This window comes from Triticum aestivum, chromosome 7B (assembly GCF_018294505.1).
Source record: "Triticum aestivum cultivar Chinese Spring chromosome 7B, IWGSC CS RefSeq v2.1, whole genome shotgun sequence".
Taxonomy (NCBI): Eukaryota; Viridiplantae; Streptophyta; class Magnoliopsida; order Poales; family Poaceae; genus Triticum; species Triticum aestivum.
The window spans coordinates 45,236,409-45,249,946 of record NC_057813.1 but is presented as its reverse complement, the minus strand read 5'-3'; the positions used below and the strand labels follow the sequence as shown (position 1 = coordinate 45,249,946).

At 42.2% G+C, this 13,538-nt stretch overlaps 2 protein-coding genes across 2 annotated transcripts; one reads left to right on the top strand and one right to left on the bottom strand.

Moving 5' to 3' along the window:
* Window positions 1-4: 4 nt before the first annotated feature.
* LOC123157618 (uncharacterized) lies at window positions 5-2,260 on the bottom strand. Its single transcript, XM_044575881.1, has 5 exons — window positions 2,060-2,260; window positions 1,878-1,949; window positions 901-988; window positions 131-267; window positions 5-39 (listed from the first exon to the last, which is right to left on the bottom strand). The coding sequence occupies exons 1-4, from the start codon at window positions 2,258-2,260 to the stop codon at window positions 158-160; spliced, it is 471 nt and encodes a 156-aa protein (XP_044431816.1). The 3' UTR covers window positions 5-39; window positions 131-157.
* Window positions 2,261-3,789: 1,529 nt separating this feature from the next.
* On the top strand, window positions 3,790-5,933 carry LOC123160034 (putative UPF0481 protein At3g02645). The gene has a single exon (XM_044577854.1). It carries the CDS (start codon window positions 3,870-3,872, stop codon window positions 5,619-5,621), a length of 1,752 nt encoding a protein of 583 aa, XP_044433789.1. The 5' UTR covers window positions 3,790-3,869; the 3' UTR covers window positions 5,622-5,933.
* The last annotated feature ends 7,605 nt before the right edge of the window (window positions 5,934-13,538 follow it).

The window sequence follows — 13,538 nt, the reverse complement described above, 5'->3', positions numbered from 1 at the left end:
GCATAAAAAGAAGCAGGAGCTCATCATTTCCCATTGCTCCTAAAAAAATCAGCCATAACCGATCATCATAGCCCTGACTATGTCCCATACAGTAGCCGAAGCAGAGGAGCTGGAGGAAGATGCAACTCACCGAGGGAGGTTGTAGCCGAGGCAGTACTCAGTGGGTGCCAGAGCTGCGGTTGAACGACGTCCAACCGGCGAGGAACCACTTCCTACACTCCTGAACCGGCATAAAAAGAAGCAGGAACTCATCATTTCCCATTGCTCCTTAAAAAATTATAAAACAAACAAAAATTAATGCTTTGTGATTGACCAGCAAAAATTAGAAAACTAATTCTTATAACCGAAGGTGCTCTGAACCCAAATGTTTTCTTCATAAACATGGAGAAACTCTCATCAACAGAGTAAGCTTGCGACATATAAAAATATATTATAAGAAAGAACACCAGATAGAAGCTAACAAAATTAAGTTTAGAATATACCCTAGCAAATCAATAACTGTACAAAAATATTGTGGGCCAAATGGAATTCATATAGGCCACTAACTAAACTGAGAGGAACCAAACTTTTATATTTTGACCATTTTTCCACATTAGTCTGAAGCTCTTGTTATTTTATTTATCCAAATTAAGACTGTCATTATTTAAACCGGATATTCTTAAAGCCTCTATCTGATTTAAGCGCAGAACATAAAATTAGATGGCAAAAAACATGCATGGACTGAACTCTTCAGCAAAATAATATATGTCTATTCAAAGCTATATGTTTCCAGATTGTTTAGAATTATTTTAACTGCTTTTGACATCTTTGTGCTTGCTTGGCAGCCTCAACATCACTGGCTGAGTCTGGTAATGACAGTAGGCAAGTCTGGTAATGACAGAAAACCCGTAATATAATTACCGTGATTGTAAGTGGCATGGGTCTGTGTTGTATAGGCAGCCTCAACATCACTGGCTGGAGCCTGGCCTTCTTGTTTAACTGTGAGCCTCTGCGGATAAGTAACAACAGATTAAATGGATTCGAGCGAGTGTGTCTTTGCTGGAATGGCCAGACGGAAAGATGTTCATTTCCTCTCAGATATACCCAGCGACATGAGCCACATGGCCATAGTCATAGTTGTGTTATTAAAAAACTGCATGTTTTTCTATATACAAACAAAACAGTCAGACTACCCAGCCAACTTTCATCTGCAGAACCAATTTTCACAGTCAATTGGAGATAACGAATCTAAATGCTGCCAAAGGAAAGGAAAGAAAAACGTTGAACGTTGGTCTATACTCAATGGAAAAATTCCTATCCTATGCATCAAATAACATATACTTCTTTATAAGAATTGAGATGCAAGTCATATCACTTCCTATGAAGTTCCTGTTTCCATCCCTATCCTATGATCAAAGGAGGCCTATATTTGCAAACCTTATATACTTAAAAAGTCCATGTAAGTATTTTTTTTAATAATTTTATTTGGAATAGTCTTTCCAAGCTGTTCAGCAGAGACCTGGACAAGTTTCGACAACACACAACTCAAGAGACGATATAACGAGCGAAGAATGATTCAATTTCCAAGCACGAGCTTGTGCGATCACATTTAGCGCATAGTGTGCGTGCATTTGTCCTGGGGCATCTACTAACTAAAATTACTAACCACAAGCAGCCTTTAAGTTCAGTCTTAGACAAGGCAAAGATGCACGATAACTGTAATTTTACAGTATAAATCCCTACGTGCACAGTGCACTTGCATTCTAGGTTCTGGCTGCCGTTCTTTTCCCTCGAGCAATTACTATTGTGGAAGATCTAATCTAGAGTATCACTTACTAAAGGAGCAGATATATTTATACCTCATTTCTGAAGCCAGCAAACGTGGAAAGGAAGCTTACCTTGTTCTCGAGCACAGCCCCGTTTGGGATTTCCAACGTGACTCCAGCCTTGGCTGCGATGGTCATGTTGCCCTGCAGATGGGATGAGCAGATTTGATCAGCATTAGGTCCATTTGTACACAGAACTAACCACAGCAAAAGGAGAAACGGATATGCTTTACAAAATAGGAAAGAAAGTATACCTGACGTTGAGGGACGCGGCGGCTGGAGCGCGAGGAGTCGCCGTGCGGCGGGTTGGGGTTGGCCTCCTGCTCGACGGCGCGGGAGATGAGGGCATGCGCGCGGTCCAGCAGCGCGTCCTCCATCTCCTCGTCCGCCTCGTCCTCCTCCGGCTCGGCGGCGGCGGCGGCGGCGAGGTTGGCCGCCGGCTGCTTGGGCTCCATCAGCGCGGGCGGGCTCAAGCCTCGAGGCAGTGGGGGTGGGCGGGCGGGCGGTCTAGGGTTAGGGTTGAGTGCGGGAGCTGCCTTTGGGGACGGGGAGGGGAAGGTGCTCCTCGGTGACTCGAGCAGAAGGGATCTCGTGGGGAGGAGGAGGCTCATAGGAGCGGTGGCGGATGAGGCCGGAGAGAGCGACGAGGGAGGAGAGCGGCGGCGCGAGGGAAGGGGAGGAAGGGAACGAGGGCTGCAGAAGAGATCGAGAGAGGGAAAGGAGGGGAATCGAGCTAGGTCTCTCCCACGGTAGCGGGCGCCTCTTCTATAGGCAGGAGGGAAATGACCAAAATACCCCCGGCGGGGCACCAAAATAACGCGCGGTGGCACGGCCGGGCGGGTCACCGCTCATAGGGAAATATATCCGACGGCTGTAGACGGTGTGGTAAATATCGTACGGCCCAGACGATCCAACGGCGAGATCGGACGGCCCAAACGACATCAGGAAAACGATCGGACGGCCGAGAAGCTCTAATCGCTGAGGAGCCTCCTGCATCCACTCCTCTCTTATTTTTGGATGATACGAATGAGACACATATTACCATGCAAAAAATAAGCGTGTGTACTTCCCAAATCACTCTGTGACTTTCCATGTGTTTGTATTTGTACGGTGTTTGTTCATTAATGTGTATTACCAACATAGAACACATGTGGAATATAAATTTATTGCATAAGCAATGAGAAACAAAGCAAATATACTTACATGTTCCTCTTCGGATGAAGAAAGTTCATTGAAATTTTTGAGAACTTCAATCCATAAAATCTTTTGGATCATAGAATTTTGGTCACCAGATCCCTAGCTATAGAATCCGTGTCTATGCCCTTTTATTCCATAATAATACGAATCTTAACATGATCTCTAAGCTTATTTTATTTTTTCTTTGAGACGTCCATTGCACTACTCTCTACTCTCTCATCAATACTAGAAAGTTTATATGTTTTTCCAAAGATACATATTTATAAATTTCTATATTTGAAAATCTTGTAGGAATTCAAAGTACATGACATCTCAATCGTGTGTTTTTCCTGTTCCTATGTTTTGCAAGTTCCTGGAATGCAATCCAAATAGGCCCCTAATAAGGATGGAGGGAGTGTCACTTTGTGACTTTTATGCCATCATTGTTTTCTACCGACCCATGATTAACTTGTCCATCGCATGAATCACGATTGGGCAGGAAAGTAACCTGGTTTCCGGCTGTCCCCTCACGAAAGAGACTGCAGCATGTGAAAAACGAAGGAGGAGACATGGCTTCCATCGATCAAGCAAGAGACAAAACATGAATGGTCAAAAGAAGAGCGTATTCCAAATTTTCAAACGAAAAGAACCCCAATTTTTTTTTGGAGTACGTTCGATCGCGACATCAACCGAACCATCGTTCTTGTTAATTCCCACGTTCTTATCGCCAACTACCATCGATCGCTATCCACTAGCACTATATATAACCACCATTGGTGAGCATAACAAGCAACAACCAGCTGCTCCAACAGTCCTACGCATGGTCGTGGCTAGTGACGGCACACACTGCGCTGCACTGCACACCTAGCGATCGAGGGGTAGATATCAATGGCGTCCAGCTCCGATCAAGAGGGCAGTGGCAGCGGGAGCGGGCGGCGAGGGAGGCCGCTGGTGTTCGACGAGCTCCGGTGGGTGGTGCAGATCCGGGAGTCCCTGACGGAGGACGGCGACGACGAGGACGACAACGGCATCCCGGTCTCGGTGTTCAACGTGCCCAAGCAGCTGCTGGTGCACAAGCCGGAGGCGTACGTGCCCCAGTTCATCGCCCTCGGCCCCTACCACCACTGGCGCCCCGAGCTGTACGAGATGGAGCGGTACAAACTCGCCGCCGCCCGCCGCGCGCAGCGCCGCCTTCGCCCCGCGGGGCTCAAGCTTGAAGCCCTCGTCGCCGAGTTCGCCGACCGCCTCGAGCGCAAGATCCGCGCTTACTACCACCGCTACCTCGACTTCAGCGGCTTGACGCTCACTTGGATGATGGTCGTCGACGGCGCCTTCCTCCTCGAGTTCCTGCAGATCTACGCCGCCGCCGAAGACTGTGGCAAGCCGGCGCTGCGGAGGGTGTCGTCGAGGATGGCGCACCTGGTGGACTTCGCCGGGAGGAAGTCGGCGCACGGGCTCATACTGCGCGACATGCTCATGCTCGAGAACCAGATCCCACTCTTCCTCCTCCGCAAAATCCTTGAGCCGCAGTGCGCGTCCGCCGACGAGGCCGGGGTGCTGCTAACGAGCATGGTCACCGGGCTCGTGAAGGAGCTCTGCCCGTTCAAGATGATGGACGGCGCCTTCCCGGCCGTCGACGTCGCCAAGTACGCGCACCTGCTCGAGCTGCTCTACTACCTTCTCGTGCCCAAGCCGCCGGCAGAGGACACGACGGCAGAGGCACAAGACCATGACGAGAACTACGACATCGAGGAGCAGCCGGCGGACGGCGACGGCGAAGAGAAGCCGTCTGGCGGCGGGTCCGAGTACGTGGCGCAGCTGTTCGCCGCGCTGTGGGGCATGGCATCGAAGCTCGGGAAAGGCCCGCTGCACTACGTGATGAGGCCGATCGCTTTCGCTGTCAAGGCGCCGTGGAAGATGCTCACCGTCGTGCCGGGCATGTCTGGCATGAAGCACCCCGTCGAATCATTCTTCATGTCCGGCGCCGATGGCCGTGGCGACCCGTCGTCGTCGTCCACGGCGGGCCACCTGAGCCGGCCGCCGCTGATAGAGGAGATCATGGTGCCGTCGGTCTCCGAGCTCGTCAACGCCGGCGTACAGGTAGCAGCCACAACCGGCGACCTGTCCACCATCTGCTTCGACTGCAAGACGGCGACGCTGCACCTCCCGGTGGTGACACTCGACGGCAACACGGAGGTGATGATCCGGAACCTTGTCGCCTACGAGTCGTCGGCGGCGTCTGGCCCGCTGGTGCTCACCCGGTACACGGAGCTGATGAACGGCATCATCGACACCGACGTCGACGTGGCCCTTCTGCGGCAGCGTGGCGTGGTTCTGAACCGCTTGAAGAGCGACGGCGAGGTGACGAAGCTGTGGAACAGCATGAGCAGGTCGACGCGGCTGACGAAGGTGCCGGCGGTGGACAGGGCGGTGGAGGAGATGAACCGGTACTACGACGGCCGGTGGCGCGTGAAGACGAAGCGGTTCATGCGGAGGTACGTTTTCAGCTCGTGGCAGCTGCTCACCTTCCTCGCCGCCATCATGATGCTGCTGCTCACCACGCTCCAGGCCTTCTGCTCCGTCTACACATGCTCCCGGTGGTTCGGCGCCGTCACTGTCACGGCGGCGTCGGGGGAATGATAACCCGTTGAAAATTGAATTATGGATGGGTGATCTGCATCTGCATGCGTGCCTTTCTGGATTCGGCTACGCGACATAATTGGCATGCATGTGCTTGGTTTGGCATTGGTATTTTCGGAGAGTGGATGTGCATTTTTTGTTTGATTTTTGGGTTCTGGTTGATGCAAGTGAGATTGTTTATAGCTCTATATGAATGCCATTGGTTTGTAAACATACTAACTGTGATTATTTTCCATTAAAATTACCGAGAGAGGTATATACATGTAAGCATTTGAATATAAATTGTCAAGCACCTCAAAAGATTTGAAATCTCGGTTGGGATCTAGACCATGCAATTTCTTGGTGCTCCGTGCTCTAGTTGCTTGATAGATGACGCACCTGCGGGGACAATTAGGGTTTCAAACTCGTATTGTTGCGGTTATAAGATAGTGTTGGGGTTTCGACATCAGAGAAAAAATCCAAGCCGCCTCACCCTCCCCCCAAAATCTAGAGGGATGGTCGATGCTCTAGCCGTAGAGGCAACATGGTAATTGCTTCAGCCAGCAGTAGGATAGATGCCGGTGAGCGGAGCTGGAGAGCATTGTAGGTTGTGATGAGGTCATTGAGAATGAGGATGATTGGAAGTAAAGAAAAGGCCGAGTTAGGGAGATTCGGGATTATGGTTGTCGAAGGGAAGGAAATATTGTGGGGCATTCGATATAGATTCATTGGCTAGACGGGAAGAGGGAGGGGAGGTGTGGTTGTGAGATCTCAGTCGCAATAAAATTTCTTTATGTATATGTAGATGTAACTTTTTAAAGCAATGTAATGAAATGATGTATAAATCTTCTGCATATTCTCAAAAAATAAGACATAAAAGAAGTCAACAAGAGAACTGGAGAAATGGGCCATACTTAAGATCTCCGAGAAGGCGCCTTAGTCGGACAATCAACATTAACATGAGAACCAAGCATCCTTTATGTAGAAAAAAAATCTTTACTGTCTAGCTAGGAATTCAACATGATTTGACATAAATGAAAAAAAAAACATTTGTGCCCACATGAGATTCTTCCATGATCCACATTGCATAATTTAGAGAAGACATGATGTTCACCATCATCACCACCATCATCGTCATCCTTAAATCGCTCACTCTAAGCACTCTGTAAAGCAGGAAGGGCAAAATCGCAGACAAATAAACTGAGTGTCCAAGCTGTTCTGGATTTTCGTACAAAAGAATACTGTTTTGGGTCATTTGTTGTTGTATTGTACTCCCTCCGTAGAGAATACAAGAGTATTTAGATCACTACTTTCATGATCTAAACGCTCTTATATTCTTTTACAGAGGAAGTAATTGCAAAGGCACATGAAACAGTGTTACCGTTGGGATGAACAAATAATGCATCTGATAAATGATAGGTGGTACCTCGCTACGAGGACGTACATATCTGCTAGCTGATACCAAAGCTTGGGTGGTGCAAATACGAGGGGACATGTAATTTACATACCAAACTGTATAATATTTTGAGACGGAGGTAGTACCATTTAGCATAATTTCAAGATAAGATTTTATCTGTACTTTAAGAAACAACAAAGTGCCAAGAGCAGGAAAAAATATGTTGTAGGATTTCAAGAAAAAGATGGTCCGTACTATGAGAAAAATACAAAATTGAACCCAAAAAGAATGTCAAATGAAACGGGAAACAAGAAGAGTGATCTGGTTCAATAATTCGACCAATCCACTCCAGATGGATGCTGAAGAATCATTGCCACTCGATCGACCGACTAATTTTCTAATCTATCATCCAATGGCTGCCCGCTGCCCGGACATAATAATACAGCAAGTGTGTCCCATGGACCATAATTAAGGCCATATGTGTGCTGGCAAAACTTAATGTATCATTCTCGTTTGAAGTTACTTGGTGATAGATCATGGCGTCCAGCGTGAGACACTGATTTGCATAGAAGAGTAGGGGCAGTTCACCAGACCTGCTGACACACTTGACTATCACCATGAAGACGGCCGAGCGTAAGACTGCTGTTTTTTATCAGGAAAAAAAGTGGAGCAGATACATTGAAAATACATCGCCAGCAAAACAGGTTTTTTTTTTTTTGAGATTGCCATCAGAACAGGGTTAGCCATGCGCGTTGGCTAAGCAGGCTGGACTAGACGCAACTTGTCAGTTTGGCTCTTTGCCTGAGTTCAATTATTTCACGGTCATTCTGTGATATTAATACTGTTTCTTCTGATTAGAACTTTTATATTGTGCTCACAAGAAGAAGGAAAACATGGTTATTCGCAAAAAAAAAAGGTTGCCAGTGGCCAAGTGGGCATGGCACATCGTAGGCTGGCATGTGTCTTTTTTTTTTTTGCATGATAATACATGTCTCATTCATATCATAAAGATCAAAATACAAGTCACGTAAGGACCGACATGACAAAACTGAAAAGATATAGCAGAATATCTCTGAGCTTAACACCAACGCCCGTCACCTGTCTCCGGCACCACCACAACAGCCACCGAAAAAAAAGAATGGCGGATCACCTCCTCACCCGAGCTCGACGCGGCTCCATCGCTGATATGCAGTTTTGCGGACCTCCAAGGTGGCTCGTCAAAAGTGAAGCCCTTGCCATTGAACGAATCAGACCGGGGCAACACCCCTGACACGTCATCGAACTGCAGATCTGGCACCCCACCACGACCAAGACGCCGAAGGAGGAAACCATACCTGCTATCCGCGAACCACGAACCCAGCACACGTTCCGTCTTCCAGATGTCGTTGATGCAGACCACAATCTGCATCCGCTCCTGGACTATCTTCCAAGCTCGGCGCCAACCCTGGAGCAATCGCAGTCGCAACGGTGGAGCCCGAGGATACAAGTCCACCATGAGGATTTCGAGATTGAACAAACTGGTTTCCAGATTCATCCCCAATCATAGGACGGATGGCCTCGTCAGGGAAGGATCCGAAGAATCTTTATTCAGCACCATCATCATCGTCGCCGAAGTCAAGACGATGAATAGCCTAAAAACCTAGACAAAGAGAGAGTAAAAACGATCTACGCGTGTGGATCCGGCGACCCCTCTCACCACCGACGACCGAGGTCACCGGTGGAGGGGAGCCGCCGGAGGACGGCGCTGAAAGATTGGCCTCCTGGCGGCGGCTAGACGATGGAAGGAAAATAATCTCTATCGTAGACTGGCATGTGCAGTGAATTTCATGCACCGGAAGATATACTGACAATACATGGGCTTTATAATCAGACACCGTGACTAATCTTAAATGGATTTGGATGTATTTTTGTTTCTCCATACAGTCGAGTGTTAAGTAACACTCCCTCCGTTTCTAAATAGAACTTTTTTCTAGAGATTTCAATATAGACATCCCCATATTAAAATCTTTGAAAAGACTTATATTTAGGAAGAAGGGAGTAAAAGCATTGTATAGAATAGAACATATTCCATGTACCCCGTTTGGTACATGAGATGATGAGTCAACCCACACTTTTACCCTTAGTGAGGCAAATCCCTCAAAGCTTTTCCTCTTTCCATCATTGAGAATGCTTCACAAACTAGTATCTACTCCATCTAATGTCCATCCCTCACGCATCGTCCGAAGCAACCTCTGGTTGATGATTAGGAGGATAGTAGCATTCCCAGCCCACTAGGGTTCAAGCCTTAGACTTAACATTGGTGCTCACATTATTTCCGAATTTATTTAAAATTTTGGGCGATGTTATTCAGTGGGAGGAGATGTTCCCGTCAACTGCGATGCGTCTATTGTGACTTCGTAAAATCTCAAGATGCTATGCTGGCTCAGTCTCACGGAGGTGAGTGTATGCTTGTGTATGTGAGCGACTTCGATTGAACTGTGCTCAAAAAAATAAAAATAAAATGTCCATCCCTCACACTAATGTTCATTTATCTAAATAGGCTAATTATTAGACTAACAAAATGGAGAGCAACATAACATTGTTTTTATTTACTCTACATATTAGCATTGTTCTAAGTCAAACTTTACAAATTTCGACCAAGCTTATAGAAATGATTATATATACTTACAATAACAAATATATGTGGTGTGAAAGTATATTCACAACACTGAATCCAATAGTATTGGTATTGTATATGTTGATAGTTTTTTCTATAAATTGGTGAAAGTTTGACTTGAAATGAAGCTAAGATAATAGAGTAAATAAAAACAGAGTGACTACATCTATAAATTGTCCATTCAACCATGTTAGTCAGCACAATAAAGTAATTATTCATTGCATATACAAAGATCCACTACAAGAATTATATAGATCATCAAAACAATGTAGGAAGCTTATCTGACTAAAAGAAAACTGAAACACGTAGAAAGATCCTCTACATAGCCACTACTATGAACCAATAAACATGTTCAGTTTTTCTAAATTTATTTTACATTATGTGGCGAGTTTATTTTACTTTCTTCCTTTTACTACATTTTATTACTTTTCTTAATTTCTGTTTCTTCTCTTATATTTCATTTCATTTTCTTATTATTCTTAATTTTAATATTTATCTTTATTTTTTATATTCCTTATTATTTCCCATTTTATACTTTCTATTTTCTGAAAGAAAATGTAAAAATAATTAGAAGAATATTTTATTTATACACGAACCGTTTCTAAAACCACATGCACATGTTTAATAAGATATAAATTACCTGAATAAGTTTTTTATCACCGTGTCATTCAGTGAACAGTTTTCAAATGCGCAAGCACTTCTAAAGACTACATGAACATTTTTAAAATGTGTGAACACTTTTGGGAGAACATGAACATTTTTTATAAGAAAAATTGAATGCCTGAACACTTTTTAAAACTGCATGAAGATTTTCTAAAATATGTGAATATCTTTTCGAAATTACAAGTAAATATCTTTCAAATACGTGAACGTTTTTCTTGTTAAGTGAACATTTTTCAAAAATACATGAACACTTTTTTAAATACACATTTGTTTTCAAACATGAACACTTCTTTAATCAAACAAGCAATTAAATGAAAATAGATTTTCTAAAAAATGCATTGAAGAATTTTAAAAATTTATAAACACTTTCAAAATGTCGTGAAAGTTTCTAAAAAATATTTAATATTTTTTAACGGGCTTACACTTTTCTAAATTACATGAATACTTTTATAAGATGTAAGAAAAATTTATTAATTGCATGAAGACATTTTAAAATACGCAAGCACATTGAAAACATAGGAGATTTTGAACATTATATTAACATTTCTTAACAATACAAACACTTTCATAATTTGATAACAAGAATATAATTTCACTTTTGAATTAGATACACAAAAGTAAAATAATTATTTTAACATATATATTTTTAGGGGAATTATTTTAGCATATATGCAAAATTGTGTTTTTCATGGACCCATTCAAGTCTAATTTTTAACGTAAACAAGTTTGTTATCATCAAAATTAATGGCGTGGTAAATGGGCATGCCCAAAGGATGCGCGGCGCGGTGTGTCGGACCGAGTTCTTCGATATGATGCTCTATGAGCCTGACAACTTGATGTGTTTGTGATTTATTTAATTTTCTTTCTGCTTTTTTTGGTTCCCCGTTTTTTGGTTAAATATATTATTACAAGACTAAATAAATATTCACACATTTTAAAAAACTTCACTAACTATATTTTTTTTCAGAAAATTCAAAATAATCGTCCTGAATTTTATTAAATGCTCAGGAGTTTTAAAACTGTTCTCTGTTTTAAAAGCTATATATGATAGTTTTACAAATGTGCTCATATTAGAAAAGTGTTCTCTTATTTTGAACAATGTTCACAAATTAAAAAAAATCAACAAATTTACAAACATGTTCATGATTTTAAAAAAGTTCACGCATATTAAGAACGTACCTGAATTTTAAAAATTATGAAATTTAGAAACTAAATATGAGTTTCTACAAATTTCTCAAAAAATGTTTCTTTCATTATTATAATTTTTAACACATTAAAATGTTCCTGATTTTAAGAAATGGTCATGTTTGTGGAAAATTGTCATGAATTTCGAAAATGTGCATCAAAGTTTAGAAGAAATGTGAAAATTCAAAAGCTTAAACTAAAATAGCATAAGGAGGAAAAAGGAACTAAAAGAAAAAGATTGAAAAGTGAAGAGAACAAACCAGAAGAAGGAAAACATACGAAAGAAAAATACCAGAAACCAAAATTTGTCCTTTTTTTGGCAAAGAAACCATAATTTGTAGAAAAAAGAAGAAACAAATCAATGGAAGACGGAAGAAAAGAGAAAATATCGGTCAGACAAGGATTGCAACTTGGGTCAGGCCACTGCACCTGTGTGTGTGTGTGTGTGTGTGTGTGTGTGTGTGTGTGTTTGTGTGTGTGTTGGCGAAATTGTGATGAATGATGTCATATAATAGTTACCTATAGCATCACCTACCCACATACTCCCTCCGTCCCAAAATAAGTGTCTCAACTTTGTTCTAGCTCTAGTACAAATTTATACTAAGCTCAAGACACTTATTTTGGGATGGAGGGAGTATTCAATAACCCTGATTTTTTCTGAGTAACCATTCAATAATCCTGATAACACTGCATAGTTGAGGAAACTCACATACTTGGTTTTCTGGGCATGGTTGTAAGCGGTTTTCAATCATTTCATTATCTGTTTTGGAGAAATATTTTTTTATTTTCAAAAACAGGTCAATCAATTCTAGAAAATTGACACAAGTATATTGTGGAAAATTCTAAAGATTTTCACGTAGACAATAAAAATGTCGTATATATAAAGTACATTGTTTATTGCCTATTTAAAAAACATGCATGCTAAAAGATAATCATGTATTTTAAAAATACGCATTTGTAAGAAAATATGTAGAAAAAGCATCAAGGGTCCTAAAAGTATTTGCTGTGTGCAAGTTGGAGCTTATAATGGTAAAAATTGTACAGTTGGGTTCTAAAAGTGAATAAACGGTTCAATGCTGTTCCTATTTAGATGATCCGCGCACTCTATTTTGCAAATGAAGAACCTAAAATTACATATTTTAATTTCGTTGGCCTCATCTTCCCATCAATCTTCGTATTAAAAACAATGACCTATGCCTGCAGGGGTTGATGTCATTGTTCAGCTGGATGTTCTACGACGGTCCACTCGGCCACCACACATGTGAATCATGGGCAAGATGTACAACCAGCTCATCACAAAAAAAAGTATGACCACAGACGCCGGCAGATCGACCTCGTGTTCGATGTCGACCAATGCATGTGTGTTGTATTACTGTCGGAGCTGATGGCGCCACGACATCGCTGGTGCACAAGAGGGCCTCGGGTCTCGTGTGCATCATGAATGATGTAAAAAAATCGTGATGCTATTCATCACCCAAGATGCAGAATAATTTATTCTTCACCCGAGGTAATCATACGATCACTTCATAATTAAATTACATTTGAAATTTAAATAGTTACATTCCTATTGACTCACTACGTAAAATTTGGTATAAAAAAATATAGGTCATAAGACAAGAAAATTTGGAGTTTATGTATATTTTACACTAAGTTTTTACGTTTGTAATTTTACATAACATAAATATTTATTACGATGATTATATATTTTCTTACGATCTCTTTTTACGTCACAAATAAGGCAAAACTTACGAAACGTAAAATTACTGCATGGATGGTAAAAATAGAGGGGAGGGGGGGGGGGTGAAGAATAACTATTCCTGACCCACTGTGACGAATAGTCAATCCCTATATATATATATATGAAATAAAATATTCATCACATATTTTGAATTTTGTTTGCATTTTTTAAAAATTATACATAATATATATATAAATACTCATGTATAAAAATGTTTCTGTAATTTTTAGATAAATGAAAGAAAGAAATGTGAAAATAGAAACAATTATTGGGATAAAAAAGAGAACAGAAAAATCAAAA